General features: G+C 35.7%; 1 protein-coding gene across 2 annotated transcripts in view; it reads left to right on the forward strand.

Annotated features, from left to right (window-relative positions):
* Positions 1–20,979, forward strand: part of stat5a (signal transducer and activator of transcription 5a) — a 95,744-nt gene that overhangs the window by 66,219 nt on the left and 8,546 nt on the right. For both annotated transcript variants that reach the window (XM_079812971.1, XM_079812972.1), the window contains exons 5-17: positions 1–2; positions 1,587–1,761; positions 2,227–2,357; positions 2,902–3,053; positions 3,313–3,468; positions 8,277–8,456; positions 8,676–8,763; positions 9,288–9,410; positions 10,439–10,531; positions 11,926–12,132; positions 18,045–18,139; positions 19,292–19,434; positions 20,628–20,783. The exon at positions 1–2 is cut by the window's left edge and continues 88 nt beyond it. In XM_079812971.1, the coding sequence (XP_079669097.1) occupies positions 1–2; positions 1,587–1,761; positions 2,227–2,357; positions 2,902–3,053; positions 3,313–3,468; positions 8,277–8,456; positions 8,676–8,763; positions 9,288–9,410; positions 10,439–10,531; positions 11,926–12,132; positions 18,045–18,139; positions 19,292–19,434; positions 20,628–20,783 (1,701 nt within the window). The remainder of the gene's footprint in view (positions 3–1,586; positions 1,762–2,226; positions 2,358–2,901; positions 3,054–3,312; positions 3,469–8,276; positions 8,457–8,675; positions 8,764–9,287; positions 9,411–10,438; positions 10,532–11,925; positions 12,133–18,044; positions 18,140–19,291; positions 19,435–20,627; positions 20,784–20,979) is intronic.

The following is a 20,979-nucleotide window of genomic DNA, read 5'->3' on the forward strand; positions in this document are numbered from 1 at the left end:
ATGTGAGTGGACACAGAGTAGGCAGTTGTTTCTATAGGACAGTTCATTTGTAATAACATTGATTTGAAATACATTTTCTGTGTTCTTAATCTTTATTATATACTGTGTGTATATATATATTATACATATAAAACATTTTTTTTACTGTATACACACACACACACACACACACACATAAAGTTTGGGGTCATTATGATTAGATAAGAAGTCTCGCTCACCAAGACTGCATTTATTTGGTCAAAAATAAAAGTAAAAAAACATTAATATTGTGAATTATTATTACAATTTAAAATAAGTTTTTTTTATTTGAATATGTTCAAATAAAAGTCAAAGCTAAATCTTTAGTCTTCAGTGTCACATGATCTTTCTGACATCAGTCTAATATGATGATTTGCTGCTCAAGAAACATTTCTTATTATTATCCATGTTGAAAACTGTTGTGCTGCTTAATATTTTTGTGGAAACTTTGATAATTTTTTTCAGGATTTTTTCATGAATAGAAAGTTCAAAAGAGCAGCATTTATTTTAAATAGATTTTTTTTTTGTAACAGTATGAACGTCTTTACTGTCACTTTTTATCAATTTAATGCATCCTTTCTGAATAAAATTAATAATTTATTTAAAAAAATTATCGGCCTCAAATGTTTGAATGGTAGTTTTTTATTTATTTATATAATATAATATTAATATAATTAACGACTGGAAAATTCATGGAATTTCATTGGTCAAAGTGTGTGGGAACCCAGGTCTGTGAATCGTTCCATAGCATATGATTTCAACATTTTACAGACCTCATAATTATAAAATTTTACTCCGAGTTCTCTCTACATTTGACAGATTTATAAACACTTACTTTGAACAAGCCGTTAAAATCGGGTTGTCTTCTTGGTTTAAATCATGGACATTGAGTTCAGTCAACTCTGAAAAGCGTGAATAGCCTGAAAAGCGTGGGCTGCTGTGAAATAAGACTTTTTACAATGTTCAGAAATAGAATTTGCATGTTTTCATTGTGTATGCGCCGATGAACATGCATAGCAAAATACTACTCACAAATTCATGATACCTGCCAAGAAAGTGTTGTTTTATTAGAGCAAAATAGGAAATTTCAGATTTTATTAACTGAACTGACATCCCATAAAATCATAAAACTAAAGATGATATCAGTAAATCTAGAAGCTCACATACACATGAAAATGCTCACTCGTACCTTATGTTCTTAGGCACAAATGTACTCAATGCATAATATTTATGTTCAAATACCATGTATTATGCACTACACAAACAATATTTTGTTTGCTTAAACACATACACAAGCACCCAGTCTTACGTGGGCACAGAGGAATAACCTCACCTGTGTGGGTTATTCATACACAATTGAACAGAGATGATAAGTACTTACAGCATACATATTGAAACTTTGAACCATTGATCAGATTGTTTTCAAATCTTGCTAGTTTATCAGAAAAAAAAAAGGAGAATTATATCATAGTTCCATGCTTTTTTTTATTTTTTATATTCTGTTCATAATTTTAGTGAAACTGAACATTGAAGCATGGTTGTCACTCATGTGTGTCTGTGATTGGCAGTCAAGCTCACCGGTGGGCGGGTTGATGGACAGCATGTCGCAGAAGTACCATCAGATAAACCAGGCGTTTGAGGAGCTCAGAATATTGACTCAGGACACAGAGAATGACCTCAGAAAACTACAGCACAACCAGGAGTACTTCATTATACAATACCAGGAGAGCCTCAGAATACAGGGTATGCGTCCACACTCATTTACATTTATACATGCGGCAGGCGCTTTTTTCCTTGCGTTTAAAGTATACATTTTTATCAGTTTCATGTATTGCCTACTAGCACCGTGCTCTACTATTTGAACCACTACCATATACAGTCACAGACTATTTTATTATTCAATACATCATACAGCAAAAACGTTCCTTATTTAAACACATAATTCCTTAGCATACCTTTGTATTCCAAATCAAGTCTGAATTTAGACATCTTGGTCTATTAATTTATAAATGGAAATGATTTGTAAAGATAATTGCTGAAAATATGTCAGCTCAGGACAGAAAACTGTGCATGTCACACAGGAATTGCTAGATTCACAGCAGCCCACTTTTTTCATACCCAGGTGGCTCTTCTACATACAAGAATATGGGATTTTTTTTTTTCAAAGGTTATGTTTGTGGACTAAATCTTCCTCTCTGTTTTGTGCAGCTCAGTTATCAAGTCTGGCCACGTTGCCTCCAGCAGACCGACAGTTACGAGAGCCCAGCCTGCTCAGCAAGAGAGCCACAGTAGAGGCCTGGCTGACCCGAGAGGCCAACACCCTGCAGAAATACAGACTGGTACTCACACATACACGCTCGAAATGAATAGTGTGCATAACATTAGCATAATTCAACACTCAAACTGTAACATTAGTAGCATGCTTTAAAGAGGCATGCCTTAAACATTTGTAGCATTTTACACTACTGTTCAAAGAAATGAATAGCTTTATTCAGCAAGGATGCATTAATTTAAAAGAAAGGGACAGTAAAGACAATAATGTTACAAAAGACTTAAATTACAAATAAATGCTGTTCTTTTGAACATCAGAGCATTTATTTTTTATAATACAATTTTATAATCCATTTGGGAATACGTCACAATACAGAAGAACATGTCGCTCTGTCGCTACTTTTGTTTCATCACGACTTTCAGTATTTTTTGATTGGCAAACAGGTAAAATGAGGAACACGTTGATTTCAAAAGAAACTGTTTCCCATTATGTCTTCTTTAAAATGAAAGCAACACTTACATTGGATGTTACCTATTTGTTTTCAAGTACATATGTTCACATCTGTTCATGTGATGTCATATAAGCTTGTATGTGTGTGTGTGTGTGCTCAGGGCTTAGCAGAGAAACACCAGAAGACTCTGGCATTGCTACGGAAACAGCAGACGGTGATTCTTGACGACGAGCTGATTCAATGGAAAAGACGTCAACAGCTGGCTGGCAACGGCGGGCCGCCGGAGGGAGGACTGGACATACTACAGTCATGGTGCGCGCACACATTTACATCTCATAGACCTCTATTGTAGCTGAAGCTAATTATAATTACTACAGATTAATCTAACCCCTTATAAATATACACACTTTTTTATTTGATTTGATTTTATTCTTTATTTTTATTTGATTTTATAAGATAGATCATTTGCACAAAACATTTGCGTTTACATTACACATACACAACTTGTTCACACAGCAAATCATTCATTTATGTGCTCATTACGCATTTTTGCTCGCGTGTGTGTGCGCAGGTGTGAGAAGCTAGCCGAAACCATTTGGCAGAATCGTCAGCAGATCCGGAGGGCGGAGCATCTGAGACAGCAGCTGCCCATTCCCGGCCCCATCGAAGAGCTGCTGACCGAACTCAACAGCACCATCACGGACATCATCTCAGCTTTAGTTACCAGGTGTGTGTGTGTGCGAGAGAGAGAGAAGCAGTGCAATTAAGGTTAAGTGATTGCAAAGTGGAGTAACTCGCCCAATATCCTTACATAATCAACATCATGCATTTTTATTATATGCATTCTTTCTGGGCATTGCTACGATACCAGTGTTGACTTCACAATGCATTTGAATGATCATATTAGTTGCCATGACGACGTGCAACCACATCTAAACTCATACTTTAGCTTCCTTCCAGTTTTCTATGTGTGTGTCTATTTTTTCACTCAGTTTAGAGCCAACAAGTCTAAAGTGATAATAAAGGAAAGGGTTTTTGAAGGGAACCTGTTCCAAACCTGTATGAATGTCTTTCTTCTGCTGAATACAAAATAAGACGATATTGTGAAGAATATGGGTAACCAAACCATTTGACTTCCATAGTGTGTAGGAAAAAGCAACTTAAATGTACACTACTGTTCAAAAGTTTTGGGTCAGTAAGATGCTCACCAAGGATGCTTTACCTTGATTGAAGATACAGTGAAAACATATACAGAAACATATGGAATATTGTGAAGTATAACAATATAAAATAGTTATAGTTACCAAGAGCACTGAGCACCCTCTCCACGTCATGGAGATGCGCATGCTTCACTGGATTACTGGTGTGTCTCTCCTTAACCACTGCTGTAATTATACAATCCAAATGGGCGTCCTACACTCAAACAAAAAAAAGCTGTTGAACGAACTTAATTAAATTAAGGAACCTCCACGAAATTGAGTTACATTTTTCCAACAAAATCTTGTTGTATGTTGTTGTATAAACTTAAATTCATTTAGTCAAGACTAATAAAAAAGTGGTGTCATTCCTACTAGATAAAGCAGTGTTTCCCAACCTTTTTTCAGTCATGGCACCTTTTGAAAATGTTCTCCATTTTGTGGCACCCCCTCGCAAACGTTATGCTAGGGGTGTAACGGTACAGTTTGCTCACGGTTCGGTTTGTATCACGGTTTTAGGTTCACGGTTTCGGTACGGTTCGGTATTTGCTTTGTTCAGGGAAAAAAGGACTACTGTCAAATAAAAATAAAGAAAATAATAAGAACAAATAATTTAAATACAAGCAGCAGCACAAATAAATGCTATTAAGCAAAGACACTAATAAAATAAACTATGCTTTTCAGTTTTTTTCAGGTATGTCTAACATTAGTTTTCAGGTACAGAAATTGATCAAATGTAAAATAACATTGCATATTTGACTGTATAAATTAAAGATTAATCCTATTAAACTTACAAAAGCTATTCAATCCAGAGCAGTGAGTGATGTCCTTGTCTTTTGTTGTTTGACATTAAACAGACAGCAGTAAAGGCTACTGCCCCTTTAAGACCTAATGCTCGGATATGCGTTGTCTTTCTCGACTATTAAGTTTACTTAAGGCATATACAGACTATGTCTGCTAGAATACTCATCAAGATGGACATGTTGACATACTTTTTGTGTGAGTTTGTCCGTTCAAGAGCGAGATTTGAAAGAGAACTAAATATTAGCACACTGTGAGACGTGTGCGCGCTTTCGGATGAGTGCACAGAGACAAATTTTCTCACAGTGCGCGACTTCTCATTCATGTCTTTTGACACTACACCCGGGTGATGACGGCGAAAATGACTGGTCATATTCAAACATACGGCAGCACTCGCATGCAAGTTTACAAAGAGAGAATTATTTGAAAAATGTGAAGAAAAAAAAATTTATTTGAAGGACTTTTACACGGCACCCCTGCTCTCGTCAGACGGCACCCCGGTTGGGAAACATTGAGGTAAAGTTTTGCCATGCCTAATAGAGATTTTTTTTTGGGGGGGGGGGGGATCACTGTATCTTCTTTAATTTATTTCTATAAAAACTAATAACTAACGCAACACTTGTTCAAATGCTAAGTATAACATTTGTTGAATGCAAGTAATGATCAAGTAAAAAAAAATCTCATCACTGGCATTAGCACAGTTACAGCTAATCGAGAACAGTATTGATTTATTTCACGTAAGCCACCCACAGCCTAATGGTAACCTCAAAAATCGACATAAAATGAACTCTTTTAAATGTCAAATATAACTCATCATCAAACTTTAACAGGTCTTTCCCTTTACTAAATAAATCATTAAACAGCACTCAATTTCAACATTTACTCTCCTGATCTATCCCTATGCAAAGCATGCTGGGTAGGAATACACTGCCCGGTTTCAGTCAATGCAACAGAAATGATTTATGTAGTCCCAACACAAATGGTTTAGGTTAACTTAACATTTTACTAAATTATTTTCATTTTACATAATAAAATTGAGTGCAAATGGCAATTAAGTCAAACATTATTGCACATTATAAGTAATACAATATTTTATTTAAATAAACTGAGCAAACAGCTAGAATAATTGTTTTGAGTGTACACCGCCTGTGGATGTGGATCACCAAAGCAAACATGGCAGGATACAATCGAAGCAGAATTGGGCGCTCAACAGTGTAAAATGGCATGCCAAGATCCGAACAGCAGACTCCACACTTGTGGAAAACACGCTAGAAGACGATAACAATAAATAAATACAATACAATATAAAATAAAATAAAATGTGTTTTCTGAATATATTTTACAATGTAATTTATTCCTGTGATGGGAAAGCTGAATGTTCAGCAGTCAAGTCATATGTGCCACTTTATGATACTTTCATCGTGCTTTTGCATCTTTTCGAAGCTTGAAATCCCCAGTACTTTTCTGTTCCTGAAGGAAAGATAGTCATATGCGTTAGCAATGAGGGTGAGTAAATGATGACGCAATTTTCCTTCTCGTGTTAACTATCCTTTCAGATTGTTCATTCTCACATTTTATGAAATCAAATGACTGAGAACATCTCAGTGCCGAATTTAGATGTTTATGTATTACTCACCCTGAATGTGTTCATGAGAATCTGTGAGAAATCAACAGAGGTCGTTTGTCAGATTCAGTCGTCACTTTTGTGGCACACTGGGGATGTCCAACTTCTGCTCTCATTCACTCTCTTCCTCATAATATTTCATGTTGTGAGTGTTCACACCTACCACAGGGGATGAATGTGAGGGTTCATTCATGTGTGTGTGTTTGGTGCCTCAGGCCAAGCAGTCATTGAAACAACTGAGCTTAGAGGAAACTAGGCTTTTAAAAGCCATCAGTGTCTGAATGGATCTCCATCACCCTGAGAAGTGCGACAATGGCTGTGTAGCTATCTAACATTCATACCATAACCACATATCAAAATTAATCAAATTTGAATGACTTCAAACTAGTCGTAGATTTGGCCTGGTGAGTTGTGCACATGCTCTGATATTGCTCAGTTGCACTTGTGCAAATGACTACTGACTAATCTTAACCCCACAGGTTTCTAAATAATTTTCTATTGCACTTTTCCATATTTGATTTCAGACTTTCATTTGAACAGAATGCAGCAAAAATGCTCATATGGGAGACATAAGTTTGAATCCCTCTTGTGACATTGCTTACACTTTATTTTGTTGGTCTCCTTTAGACATTCTTTTGACTATAAGTTTCGCATACATGTCAACTAACTCTCATTAGAGTATTGGTAGACTGTTAGGGTTTGTAGAATAATTGACATGCACTTGAAAAGTTACTAAAAAGTCAGTAGAATATCTGTTGGGGGAGCATTACATTAAAATAGCAGATATTAAGCAGACAGTCTACTCTATTAATACTCTAATGAGAGTTATTTGACATGTATGTGAAATGCTACTTATAGTTAACAGAATGTCTAGAGAGGACCATCAAAATAAAGTGTTACCGTGACATTCCCTGGTCCAGTTCCCCCCTCGTCTCATCATTCCATGTCCTCTCTTACTATACTATAAACTGAAAAAAAAGTATGCGCATACGTTAAAGCTCTTTAAGTTTCTTTAATATTTTTGAAAGAAGTCTCTTATGTTCACCAAGGCTGCATTTGCTTGATCAAAATACAGTAAAAACAGTAATATTGTAAAATATTATTACAATGTAAAAAAAAAAAAATGGGTAACACTTCACAATAAGGCTTCATTAGTTAACATTAGTTAATGTATTAACTAACATGAACTAACCATGAGCAGTACATTTGTTACTGTATTTGTTCATCTTTGTTAACGTTAGTTAATATAAATACAGCTGTTCATGGTTTGTTCATGTTAGTTCACAGTGCATTAACTAATGTTAACAAGATTTTAATAAAGTATTAGTAAATGTTGAAATTAACATTAACAAAGATTAATAAATGCTTTATAAGGGCAGTTCATTATTAGTTCCTGTTAATTAATGTAGTTAACTAACGTTAACTAATGAACCGTATTGTAAAGTGTAACCAAATTTTTTTTATTTTAATATATTTTATATGTCTTTCATATATTTTGTGTGGAAACCATGTTTTCAGGATTCTTTATTGGATTAAGTTCAAAAGTATGGAGCATGTAAAGGGAAAATATGAGATGGGAGGAAGAAATATATTTCAATGCTTTGCATTCTCTTGCAAAAGTTTTGCGTTCCCTCAAGAAACTTTGTTTTACCCTCAAAAAACTTTGAGTTTTTAAGGGTTCTTTTGTGACAATGTAAATATCTTTACTGTCCCCTTTTTTATCAATCTAATGCATCTTTGATGAATAAAGATTTTAATTTCTTTAATAAAAAATAAAAGAACATACTGACCCCAGATTTTTGAATGGTAGTGTACATGTTTCTTCCTGTTGATATACAGGTTGGATAAGGATGTATAGTAAATATGTGTATGGGTGTGTGTGTGTGTGTGTGTGTGTGTGTTTTCTCTCTGCAGTACCTTTATCATCGAAAAGCAGCCTCCTCAGGTGTTGAAAACGCAAACAAAATTTGCTGCGACAGTGCGTTTGCTGGTGGGTGGGAAACTCAACGTGCACATGAACCCACCGCAGGTCAAAGCTACCATCATCAGCGAACAACAGGCCAAGGCCTTGCTCAAGAATGAAAACACCAGAAAGTGAGCAGAAACACAACACATTGTATTATGTAACTCCTATGAGTGTTGTTGATTACTCATTGTGAATTAGCTTAATATGCTTGAAGCTGCTAAAACAAAGCATGTTTCATCATCAGGCACCCTGATACACCATCCTACAATTTACCAATTAAAATGCTTATCTCCTTCTTTACATCTACATGCAGAATAATATTCTCTGTATATGTGTCTGTCTAACAGTGACAGCAGTGGCGAGATCTTGAATAACAACTGTGTGATGGAGTACCACCAGACCACAGGCACCCTCAGTGCACACTTTAGAAACATGGTGAGTGCACTGTGGCCGTCTAAGGGCTAACTTTAGAGAAAACTTCTGTAAGAGTGTGTGAACGTGTGTGAAGGTTTCAAAGTACTCTGTAAGCCAACATTTTAATTTACACTGTGCCTTTAGAGAACATAGATCTACTCTTGGTTACGCATCAACCATGACAAACAATGACAAAATAATTTTATTTCTGTACATTTGTTAACCAGAAGTGTAACAATCACTTGTAATTCTGTCTTACTTTTGTACACTATATTTTATTTGTGTATAATAAAATGAAATTTAAATGAAAAATCACTAAAATATGAAATGTTTTACTTCAAGTTTTTTTTAAACTTTCTTTATACTGTAATAAACACTTGGTTAGGCAATTTGTTATCTAATTTAACATTCGTATTCATAAACAATGAATGGCATTTGTAAATGTATCATGTTTGTAAATGACTTTGTAAATGGGAAGAAGAACTCTCTCTCTCTCTCTCTCTCTCTCTCTCTCTCTCTCTCTCTCCCCCTTATTTGTCCTGTAGTCTCTGAAGCGGATCAGGCGTTCAGACCGCCGAGGGGCGGAGTCTGTTACAGAGGAGAAGTTCACCATTTTATTTGAATCACAGTTCAGTGTTGGGGGAAATGAGCTGGTATTTCAGGTTAAGGTGAGAGTGAGATTGAGGTTAAGTCTCAGTAGTAAATTAGAACTGCTACGAACCACATATAGAGATTATATTATATTTATAACTGAGACATTTTCTATGTTAGTTGCATTAATTTTCATGTTGATTGTCATTCATTTTCAAACATCTATGCCAAAACATCCAACATCCTAGACTGGAGTTGCTTTTTGGTTAATTCAATCAAAATGTATGTTTTAGTATATTTAGCAGTACAAAGCAAGCAATTCTAGTTGTTATATAATGCTATACATTACCGTTCAAAAGTTTTCAAACTTTTCTATTAATTATTTCTTTAAAGGGGCTATATGCAACTTTTTCCCCAAAATAAACGTAACAATAGCCTTTTTATTTTACCATTTATGACTCAAACATCTCCTGATGAGCATACTGACACCTTGTCCGCTCACAGTGGGTGCACCTATAAGTCTGTATCCTATTTTTCCTATTTTCTGGCGGGTCGTTTTTTCCCGCGCTGTCTGCGGATGTGACGTCACCACCGCTGCGAGAGCGAGCAGAAAATGAGAGCAGTTCTGTTTTTTGGCCACAGGTGTCAGTCGCGAGTTTAAATTTCAGAAAAACGCATATAGCCCCTTTAATAGCAGCCATTAGTCTTCAGTGTTACATGATTCTTCATAAATCATACTGAAATGCTGATTTGCTGTGCAAGAAACATTTATTATTATTATCATTGACCTGCTTAATATTTTTGCAGAAACCATGATCATTTTTTTAGGATTCTTTGATGAATGAAAACATTTATTTGAGCTATAATTATATGTGTATTTATTTTGTAACATTATAAAAGTTTTTACTGTCACTTTTGATCAGTTTAATGCATCCCTGCTGAACAAAATTATAATTTATTTATTTCAAAAGAAAAAATCTTGCCGACCCCAAACCTTTGAACGGCATTGCACAATTAATATTATTAAAGTAATTATATATAATATATAATAAAGTCAATTGCAACTTGGTTCATTCTTTTTTCTCATCCACACATTTTCCCCCAGACTCTCTCTTTGCCTGTGGTGGTAATTGTCCATGGAAGTCAAGACAACAATGCTACAGCCACAGTTCTCTGGGACAATGCATTTGCTGAACCGGTTAGTTCCTGATAACATCAGTGCATCTTTGGTTGGGTAGTGTGGTGTTAAAGTTCAGGCCATCATTATTGTGCCCTTGGGCAAAGTGCTGTATTTAATACCAGGGAGGTTGTCCCTGCAATAAGCTCATGAGGCCGTTGTGGTGACATCACATATAAAGATCCTATAACTGAGCAGTGTTAAACACCAAAAATCAGCCCTGACTTGACAACACACAAGACTAATTCTTCAAACCACACGTAATGTAATTTCTCGCCCACTCACCAGGATCTGAAACTCCCCACAACAAACAAACAAAACCGTCATGTTTCATTGCGTGGGTGTTGATTGGATGGCTGATGGCATATGACTAACGTTCCTTTACTGTGCTCTTGTTCTCCTTAAAGGAACAGTGCATCCATAAATGGAAATCCTATCATCATTTACTCACCCTCATGTCGTTCCAAACCTGTATTACTTTTTCTTCCCTGGAACACAAAAGGAGAAGTGAGTGAATGGTGACCAGTGGCTGTCAAATTACAAAAAAGCACAATAAAAGCATCATAAAAGTGTCCATAATTAGTCCATAAAGGTCTTGCAAGAGATGTCTAGTATCATTGTCTAGTGACATTGGTGAGGACATTTTTGCACTTTTGACTGCAATTGCAACTGTCATCTAAAGCCTTTTTTTTATAGACATGCATGGTAGCCAACCCACTCACTACATAATTTAATTGATTATGTAAACCAACAATATTGCAATCTAGCTTTCTGTACTTTATTATACAATATTTAAACAAGCATACATTCATAACAGAAAAAATACTTCTTCAGAGATTAATTGAGACTCTATGTTAACTTAAATTAATCAATTATGTTGTTATAAGTTAAAAGTCAGTAATTATGACAAGGAGGCAGTTTAACAGATACTTAACTTTAACTTTGCTCTGTCCATATAGTGCAATTGTCAACATGGAGTACATCAGCATCAGAGTACATATATATAATGTATTGCACTTGCAGGCAGGGTGCGGTCTTTTTAGGGGGTCAGAGCGCTCGTATTGACACTGTAGTGTACATTATTTTAACATCAAAATTGAACTGAACCAACAATGATTCTAGAAGAAAACGCGACTAGGTGTCTACTGTTGCTATTGTAACAAACACAACCTTCATGTGCATTTGATCGAATTGTGCGGGGTTCTTTTGTGTGTATATTTCAGTTTGCTATCTAAATTCAGTTTAACAACAATAAGTTAAACTGTGCACGTTTGCGTCCCTACTTAACCCTACGCCCTTGCTTTAAAACCAAAGTGATTGTGACCCACTGAGAACCCACCTGATGAGACACTTTCCAAGTGAAAAATGTTAAATAAAGTTTTTGATAAGGTCCTAATTTTTTCATTCTCTCTCAGGGACGGGTGCCCTTTATTGTGCCTGACAAGGTGTTATGGCCGCAGTTGTGTGAGGCTCTGAATATGAAGTACAAGGCAGAAGTGCAGTCAAATCGAGGTCTGTCCGAGGAGAATCTAGTCTTCCTCGCTCAGAAAGCCTTCAGCAGCTCCAGCGTCAACCCGGAAGACTACCGCAACATGACCATGACCTGGTCGCAGTTTAACAGGGTAAATACGCTACTCACTCTCAACCAAGGTACTGGACTGAATTACTGTGTTTAGCAGGTCAAAATTCTTCTGTAAAATGTTTTTCCTTGTCTATCCATACCAGGAAAAAAAATATACCTAATCAAAGAAAACACTAAAAAATAAGTAGATAAACAGCCAACAACCTATGCAAGATAAAGACTAATTGGCTGTTGGTTTAGTGAGGTCATAATATGTAGGGGAGAGCGGGGCACAACCTAACGCTTTTTGACTTTCTCAGTTTGTGTAAATCCACTTGGGGTTCAGTCAGAGTATTTAAATTTGTTTCCCTAATTAATTTCACACGTCTAGTACAATTATGTGGTTTTATTTCACTAATACAGTGTATACTTTTTTTCTTGATTTACCCCGAAAGAATGGACGTGAAATGTGACAAAATGCCCCATAGGTGGGGTTCATTGTATGATGGCCATATGACAGTTTAAAATGTTATCTGATCTAAAAGAAAAAAATATATAAGAGAAACTAAAATAGTTTGTCAATAAAATACAATAATTATCTTTTTCAAATAAAAGAATGGCTTTTTTTTAATCATTTAAAAATAAATAATTTTGGAGTTTAACAACAAACACACTGCAAAACACAGCTATACAGGTCATAGTTAAAAACATAATAATTAATTATTTCTGAACATTGACTTTTTTTACATATTACATACATTTTTTTCAGGATTCTCTTTTCTGAATCAAAAGCACTGCATTTATTTGAAATAAAAATATTTGTGTAACCATGTAGGCTATAAGCCTTAAATGTCACTCAATTCAATACATCCTTGCTGAATAAATGTATTAATACTTTTTATATTAATACTTCTGACCCCAAACTTTTGAACTATAGGTGAAGCAAATAGCCCATCTCGAAGTTCCTGCATCTCGAAATCTTGAAACCCCTGCATTTAGTTGTGCTTCATCTAGCTGTTCTTGAAGTAGTTTTGTACTTTCCTATTGTTCATGAAATTACCATTTTGACAGTTTTATGTGAGCTTCTGAAACTGATAACTGCCGTTATCAAGCAATGTTCTCACAGATGGTTTAAGCCTAAACTAGTCTCTCATCATTCTAACTTTGTTTTCTTCATTTTATGTGGCCGTCCGTCAACCCGGGGCAGCATGTTAGCTGATCTGATTGACATTACTTCTCGTCCATTGCGATAGTTAATGGTTATTCAGGAAGTGAGGTTTGATCGGAGAACTTTTGATGTGCAGGCAGGCCTAAGGCTGTGGCTGCCTTTGAAAATGGACACATGCTGATCTGCTACATTAAGCGGGCAGTGTTCCCAACAGAGGCCTTTGGAATTCAGGCATCATTTGTGTTTATGGTCTTGGTTATTTACGCATTGTTATTTATTCACTGATACAATACTCGCTATGCACACATTTGCACAGACAGACACCAAGTAATCTTCAAAGCATGCAAATCATTGATGCTTTCATGCAGTTGTGTCCAAAAGTCTGAGAACATTAGTGGAAAGGCTTTTTTTGTTGTTGTATTAAACACATAAGTTGATTACAATTTATATGTTCAGAATACAAATTTGAATCAAAAGTTAATGTATATGAAAATGTTAGTTAACGTCAGTTAATGAATTAACTAACAACGAGCAATACATTTCTTACAGTATTTATTAACTTTTGTTGAATTAAATTGTTCATTGTTAGCTCAGGAATAGAGCTGCACGATTCTCGATAAATTGAGAATCACAATTGTTAGTTTCAAACGGAGATCACAATTCTCCTACGATTCGAACAGACAACTAAACAAAATAAAATGTAATGTACTGGAGGTTCTGAAATTTTTTTAATTTTGATTTAAAATGTTTCATTAATCTGAATGAATAAAAAAAAACAGTTTGAATGAATGATATGAATGGTTCAATGACTTGTTTCACTGGATGAATGCTTTCTGAACAAATCTCTTGAATGAATGATTCAATGACAAATATATTTTCTAGCTGTCACTTTAGCCACCTGGTGATGTAAACAATACAATGTAATCAATGTTATTTGAAGCAGCAAGTTACAGGGATAGCTGCAGGTCAGAGTAATGGTTGTGCCGAAAGGTGAAGAGCTACAACAGAAACTAGTTCTTAACCCTATCCCGCACCCTGACAGGCCGCACCCTGCCAAAAATAGCATAGGTTTGCAGGTATTTAGGAAACATGCAATGCCACAGCCATTCTACAGTTCAGTTCAGTTCATCTTTATTAATTTCCCGAGGGCAATTTGGTTGCAGCATACAAGCATAAGACAATCACCATACAGTCAATACAAACATAAAAAAACACACAAGATAATTTTTCCTAGCATTTAAAAATGTAACAGCTGAGGGGATAAATTAATGTCTAAACCGATTTGTTTTGCTAATAGGAGTTCTAAAACGAATACCAGAGGGGAGGAGGTGAAACGCATGGTGCATGGGGTGTGACTCATCTAACAATTTCCCAACACCTGCCTTTGATACAACTGGGCCATACTCATCTGCTTCTTCCCAGTTATTTTACTTCCCTGACTTACAATCTTTTCCAGACAGTTCTTATTTTTCATGTTTATGGAATCTGGTCATAGAGCTTCTACAGTTATTCTACTTTGAAATGTGCGTCCCGTGTCTGAATGTCTGTCTTTGTTTTGGTCTGTGTGATCCTGCCCACTGCCAATTTACCCAATAGTATTTTGACACCTAGGGTTGGCAGATGGTGGAAAACACAGCATACTGAAGCCATGGTCTTCAGCAAATGGTCAGCAAATAAATTGGGTCAGAGATCGCAGACTCTACCCGACGTAAAAAGCCTCTGCATCCATCTAAAAAGCTCTATGACCAGAGGCATATAAAAACGCAGATAAACCAACTGATCGACTTACAGTGTGTAAGGCTTGTCACCTTCCATTATCAATCGCGCTCAATCTGGCAACCCGTGTGAGCATTGAGTCTGAGGAGGAGGGGGCGGGGGCGGGCAAAAAATTGGACTGCAGTAGCAATTAGCTGTCAATTTTACATACTGCACCTTTAACTAAGATTAATAAATGATTTAGAAGTATTTTCATTGTTAGTTCTAATGTTAAAGGTGCAGTAAGCGATTTCTGAGAAACATTGTTGATATTTGACAAACACCCTAAATGCAACTCGACTAACAGCTACCTCATCTGTCCTGTTACCAGTGGAGGCTCCTGGATTTTAAAATAGAAGACGCTAGGGCTGTGCGATATTGATGAAAAATGCGATATGCGATGTCCTTGTGAAATAATGCGATACGATATTGCTTTAAGTGTGTAAAATCTATTTAAATTATATATTTTTTAAAAAATTTAAAAACAGAATGATATCATTTTTGTGTTTTCACATTCTTTCTGGGAAAAGAAAGCATCGGTTCTGGGAAAAGGAAGCATTGACAGTTCGAGTGTGTAACAAGACACGAAAAAAGAACGGCTTGTGCGCACATTTCGTGTGTGGCAGACAGCACAAATCTGCAAGGAGTTGTTTTTCGCAAGTTATTGTGTTTAATAACTCTTTTTAACGTCAAGCAAGTCACATAAGTAACAGTCGTGTGCCCAGTCTATTCTCTGCTATATGCGTCGACCTAAAACATACACTTTTCACAATGTTGAAGTAGCCTATTAAAATCATTCAGATATTGCGTGCCCTTGCGATATGCATATTGCGATATGTACATTTGCGATATTTCGATAATTTCGATATATTGCGCAGCCCTAGAAGACGCACACTATTTGTAACTGTCTGGGGATCCTCTCTAGATTATTTATTTTTTTTATTAATTGATATAACATGTCTTTTCTGGTCAAAACAGAGAAAATGACACATACAGCTAGAAAATATATGTATATTATTTCACTCACCTAGCCAATCACTTCATCCATCCTTCTGTCCTTTTAAATGTTGGTGTTAAAAGAGCATGTTCTGCCATTTAGTAAACCTGATAGCTGTGGCATATATCCAATTTATGCATGGCCTCTTCCTTCATTTTTAATTTGTAGCAGCTCTTCGAATGAAATCTTGGTAAATTTGCTGGTGATCAAATATTCAATATCTCTACTCTACATAATTAAGGTTGCTAGATTATCAAATGTTGTTACCAAGGGAGGCTAGCCTTCTCTGTGGTGTATTTTTTTCTCAAAACTCTTACTGCTGAAAGTGAAATACTCAAAGGTGATTAGCAAATGTTTTTTATCAACGAAGGCAAAATTCTCTGGCTATGGATTTGCCTCCCCCTCCCCTTCTCTGTCCCCTCAGACTCACCTTAGCACAATTTTCTGGACGGCAGATTTGGCATGTTCGGTGGAAAAGCAGCAATGGTTCCGACTTCAGTAAAATTTGATTTTATAAACTTTATTAATCCCCAAGGGGGAAATATACATGTTTAATATTAATTGGTGTTTCAATGGCGAATTTAAACAAGAAATGCAAGAAATTCCTTCTTCTTTTTTTTTAGCACACACACAGATCTAGCAAGTATTCACAAACATTTTGGGGTGTTGATTGAAATTTTTCAACAGCGTTTCTCAGAAACGGTTTACTGCACCTTTAAATAATTGGAACCTTATTGTAAAGTGTTACCAAATACTCTATTTATTTACATGTTTAAATTAGATTCTAAAATCAAAATTTTCTCATCTGAACCCCATTGTTCGTGTTCAAGAGACATCAGTGCATCCGTGTGTTTGTGTGTCTCTGTGTGGTCTGCCATGCTAACTGCTTAAGCAGCCAGGACATGGGACACCATGTTCTAAGAAATAGAGTGATTAATGTGAAATAGATGGAGACAAAGAGATGAACGCTTCTTGTCTTCAGTAATGTGACTTTGCTTGTGGATCACTGATTAAAAACAGAATGAACATGAGGCAGAGGACCATGCTCTGATTTAGGCAGTCATGTCTGTGTTTCATGAACCCTGAACATTCACTGTAGTACACGCACTTCTAAATGTTTACTGTCTGATTCATGTCAACTCCATGTCCATTTCCAATGAACACATCACTTGTGAGGAACACTTACCAGAGATCGAGCAGATTTTTTTATATATACTTTCATATGTTCAGCCTCTGTGAGGAAACAAGCTTCATACAGGCTTTAAAGAGGTTCTAGTTTACAACATGCTACCATGTCTTATTTAACACTGAATCTACACACTCCGTAGATGTAGTCTTACAAAAATAAAAATTAAGACAACAGATTGCATGGCTTTTTTTATATATATATATTTTTTATGTTCAATTATTATTTTAAGTTAACATTGTAAGTGAACTTACACAAAAGAAGATATTTTTAAGAATGTGACACAGAGACATTTCTCAAAATATCTTATGTTCCGAGAGAGAATGCCTAGTAAATGATGGTTTAGTTGCCATATTTGGGTGAATTATCCATTTAATATGTTAAGCTGACATGATTTAAAATCTACAATCATATTAATATGATTGTATAAACATATTAATCAATTATCTATATTAAGTAACTGTAAGGCATTTTCTCAAGTTGTATCAGCTCTATGCAAAGTGTTCCCTTTATTTTAATCTCACATTTCTCAAGTTATTAAATGTGACAAAATCAGCAAAAGGACTGTAAACCATGCTCTGGCAAGCTGGCAAATGGTAAAACAATGAAATCATATGAATTATTCATGCCCCAGTTCATGCTGAGAAGAGGTTGAAATGGACTGAAAAATAAATAAATAAATAAATAAAAAGATCAGTTTAGACCTATTTGAAAAAAAAAAACTAAAATAAGTATTTCAAAAAAAGTATTTTGTATTGAGAACATTGCTCCCCGAAAGTTGCATGTTGTTTGAACTATATAAGAAGAATATACATAGAATATAGCATGCTAGTGATTTAAAACCCGGTTTGCTTCTTGTCACTGTAGGAGAGTTTACCAGGCAGGAACTTCACATTTTGGCAGTGGTTTGATGGTGTCATGGAACTTACTAAAAAACACCTGAAGCCTCACTGGAATGATGGGTAAGAACTGACTTCTGTGTGAACACAAAATAAATATAAACATCACACCATCCATGTGTAAAACCTAAAAAACCTCATTGTTGCTGCTCAGTCAATGAACAAACAGACAGAAAAAGGATAAATGCTGTTTCCTCCTCACATAACAAAGGAGAAACTCATCTGAGAATGGTGCCGTTTACACTGTCTGACCTAGCAATAACAGTGACATTTGTTCATTTTTCAGTTAAATGTGACTTTCTATGGAAATAGACAGGCAAGAAAAGGCCACAATTATTTATGCTTTTTGGGTGAAATATAAATTGGGCGCTTCTGATGTTTTTGGTATGCTTTACCTGGCTGCGCTACTGGAAAATAGTCATACTCAGTGTTAGGTGTAATGCTTTTTTATTGTAATTTCCCTTGAAAAACATTCCCTTAATGTTTTTGTAATTTAATTACAGTTACTTCTGATTTAATTGCATTAAATACTGACTATAGACAATAGAACAATTCTATATGAAACAATAGTGGATTTAAGATCAACATTTAACGTCTAATGTTAAAATGTATGTTTTTAATGTAACCTTCTCCCTGTAAATACTTCTAGAATAATTTATGCCATTTTATATTATTTATTTGATAGAATTAAAATATCTGTTTCATGTCTATCCTTATATTGTTAAACTACTGTCAAGGTTGATATGGGATATAGAAAGTAATTTGTAACAAGTAATGCAATACTTTTTAGAGAGAGAGTAATTCGTACAGTAATCTAATTACACTGTTGAAGATATGTATATATATATATATGTGTATATATATATATGAATATACAGTATATTATATTATTAAGTGCTTCTTTGCCATGGAAACTGGCTGATTGAGAGATTGTTCTGGTTAAGATTATACATTAAGGCATTAAACCATGGATGGATTAACAAAGGAATAATATCTGAGAGACCCCTTGTGGGTTTCATAATATCTAGCTTGCTCTCTTTTATTTTCTTATCTTTGTCCTGTTCAGTCCCCAGTCACCCATAACTTGTAATCCTTTGTATACAAATCAAAACTGAAGGGTACACACACGATAACAGCCTCTCTGTCTCTCTGTGTTCAAACACTCTTTCTGCATACATTTGTGTTCACGTGTGTTTGTGTGCTTGTACTTCCCAGAGCAATTCTTGGCTTTGTGAATAAACAGCAAGCTCAGGACATGCTGATGTCCAAACCCAACGGAACCTTCCTGTTGCGCTTCAGTGACTCGGAAATCGGTGGCATCACCATAGCCTGGGTGGCAGAGAACCCTAACAAAGCAGGTAGAATTATTACTTTGCTCCTCCACTGCTGTGACTTAATTACACTTTATAATATTCTAATTTATAATACACGGTTAAAAATAAAAGGTTCTTTATTGTCATCAATGGTTCCATGAAGAACCTTTAACATCAAAATATTATTTTTAGTAGAAAAAGGTTCTTTAGATTTTTAAAATGTATTCACTCTGATAAAAATGGTTATTTCAAGAACTGATCATTGAAAGGTTCTTTGGGGAACCAAAATATAAGTTTATGCGCGTTGTGCATTGGCGCATATTACTAATGCGCTCTTTAAATAACTCAAACAATACTATTTGAGTTATAGTATAGCTCTATTGACTTTAGACCAGGTTTTTGTTAGTTAATGGCATAGTCAAAATAGCAACGCGCCAACAAAGCGCCTTAACCATAGACTGTAAAAAAAAAAGATGGACAATGCCCCTTCACTATCTTCTATTGTAGAAAAGTGAAGCTGCCAATGTTCAAATATGGCACTGACATCTTGCGCTGATATGGGACCTGCGTCTGCGCAGTAGTGACCTCAGGACCTGAGTCTGCTTAGAGAGCAGGAAGTAGAGGCTCGATATCAAAACCCCGCCCACACTCCCGCAGTATCTGTTAGTACAGTTTACTGCAGAGCAACTCATTATGTCGGTGTGAAATAAACAGTTATGGAAATGTAGAAATTAAAGCTAAAGCTCCAATCTTTTCCCAAAAATCCCCCAAAAAGCATCAAATAACTAACTAAAAATAAACTTATTTTAAAAAACGAACACTTGAACTTACATCAGCCTGATTAAAAACTACCTAAAATGACTGAAACCATCTTTGGGAAAATTTTTTTTTTGATTGTTTAATTGTGGTTTATGACCTAAACTGGGACCAACCATGGGGTGCGATCAATATGCTTTGGCTTCACTTTTCAAGACTTGTGCGGCACGCTTGGCCTGAACACACCTCGTTTTCAGACCAGCACGCCCATGGGCAAACAGATGGGCCAAGTGCATTTGCTATTTAAACAATGTGGTGCTGGACGTGAAAATGATAACTGCGTCGGGCTGAAACTGGTGTCACATTGCGCCGGGTGTATGATAGGGCCCTTTATGTGCTGTATTCCAAAAAATCCCATACAGGGGCTTTAAATGCCCTTAAAACTATTTCAAAGCTTATACAAGTATGTGTGTTCTTAACAGGGGAAAGGATGGTGTGGAACCTCATGCCATACACAACCAAAGACTTCTCTATCCGCTCCCTGGCAGATCGCATCAGTGACCTGAATCATCTTCTGTTCCTCTATCCTGACCGGCCCAAAGATGAGGTCTTCTCCAAATACTACACCCCTCCACTGTGTAAGCTTAATCTTCAATTAACTATAGACAAAATTTTTAATAAAATAAGAAAGTTCATCCTTTTTGACATTCCTGAATTTATTTATACATCGTTCAAAGGTTTGGGGTCAGTATGATTAAAAAAAATATATATATTTATACTTTTATTCAGCACCATTAAACTGAAGTGATCATAAGTGACTAAAGACATTTATAA

This window comes from Gobio gobio (assembly GCF_949357685.1).
Source record: "Gobio gobio genome assembly, chromosome: 1".
Taxonomy (NCBI): domain Eukaryota; kingdom Metazoa; phylum Chordata; class Actinopteri; order Cypriniformes; family Gobionidae; genus Gobio; species Gobio gobio.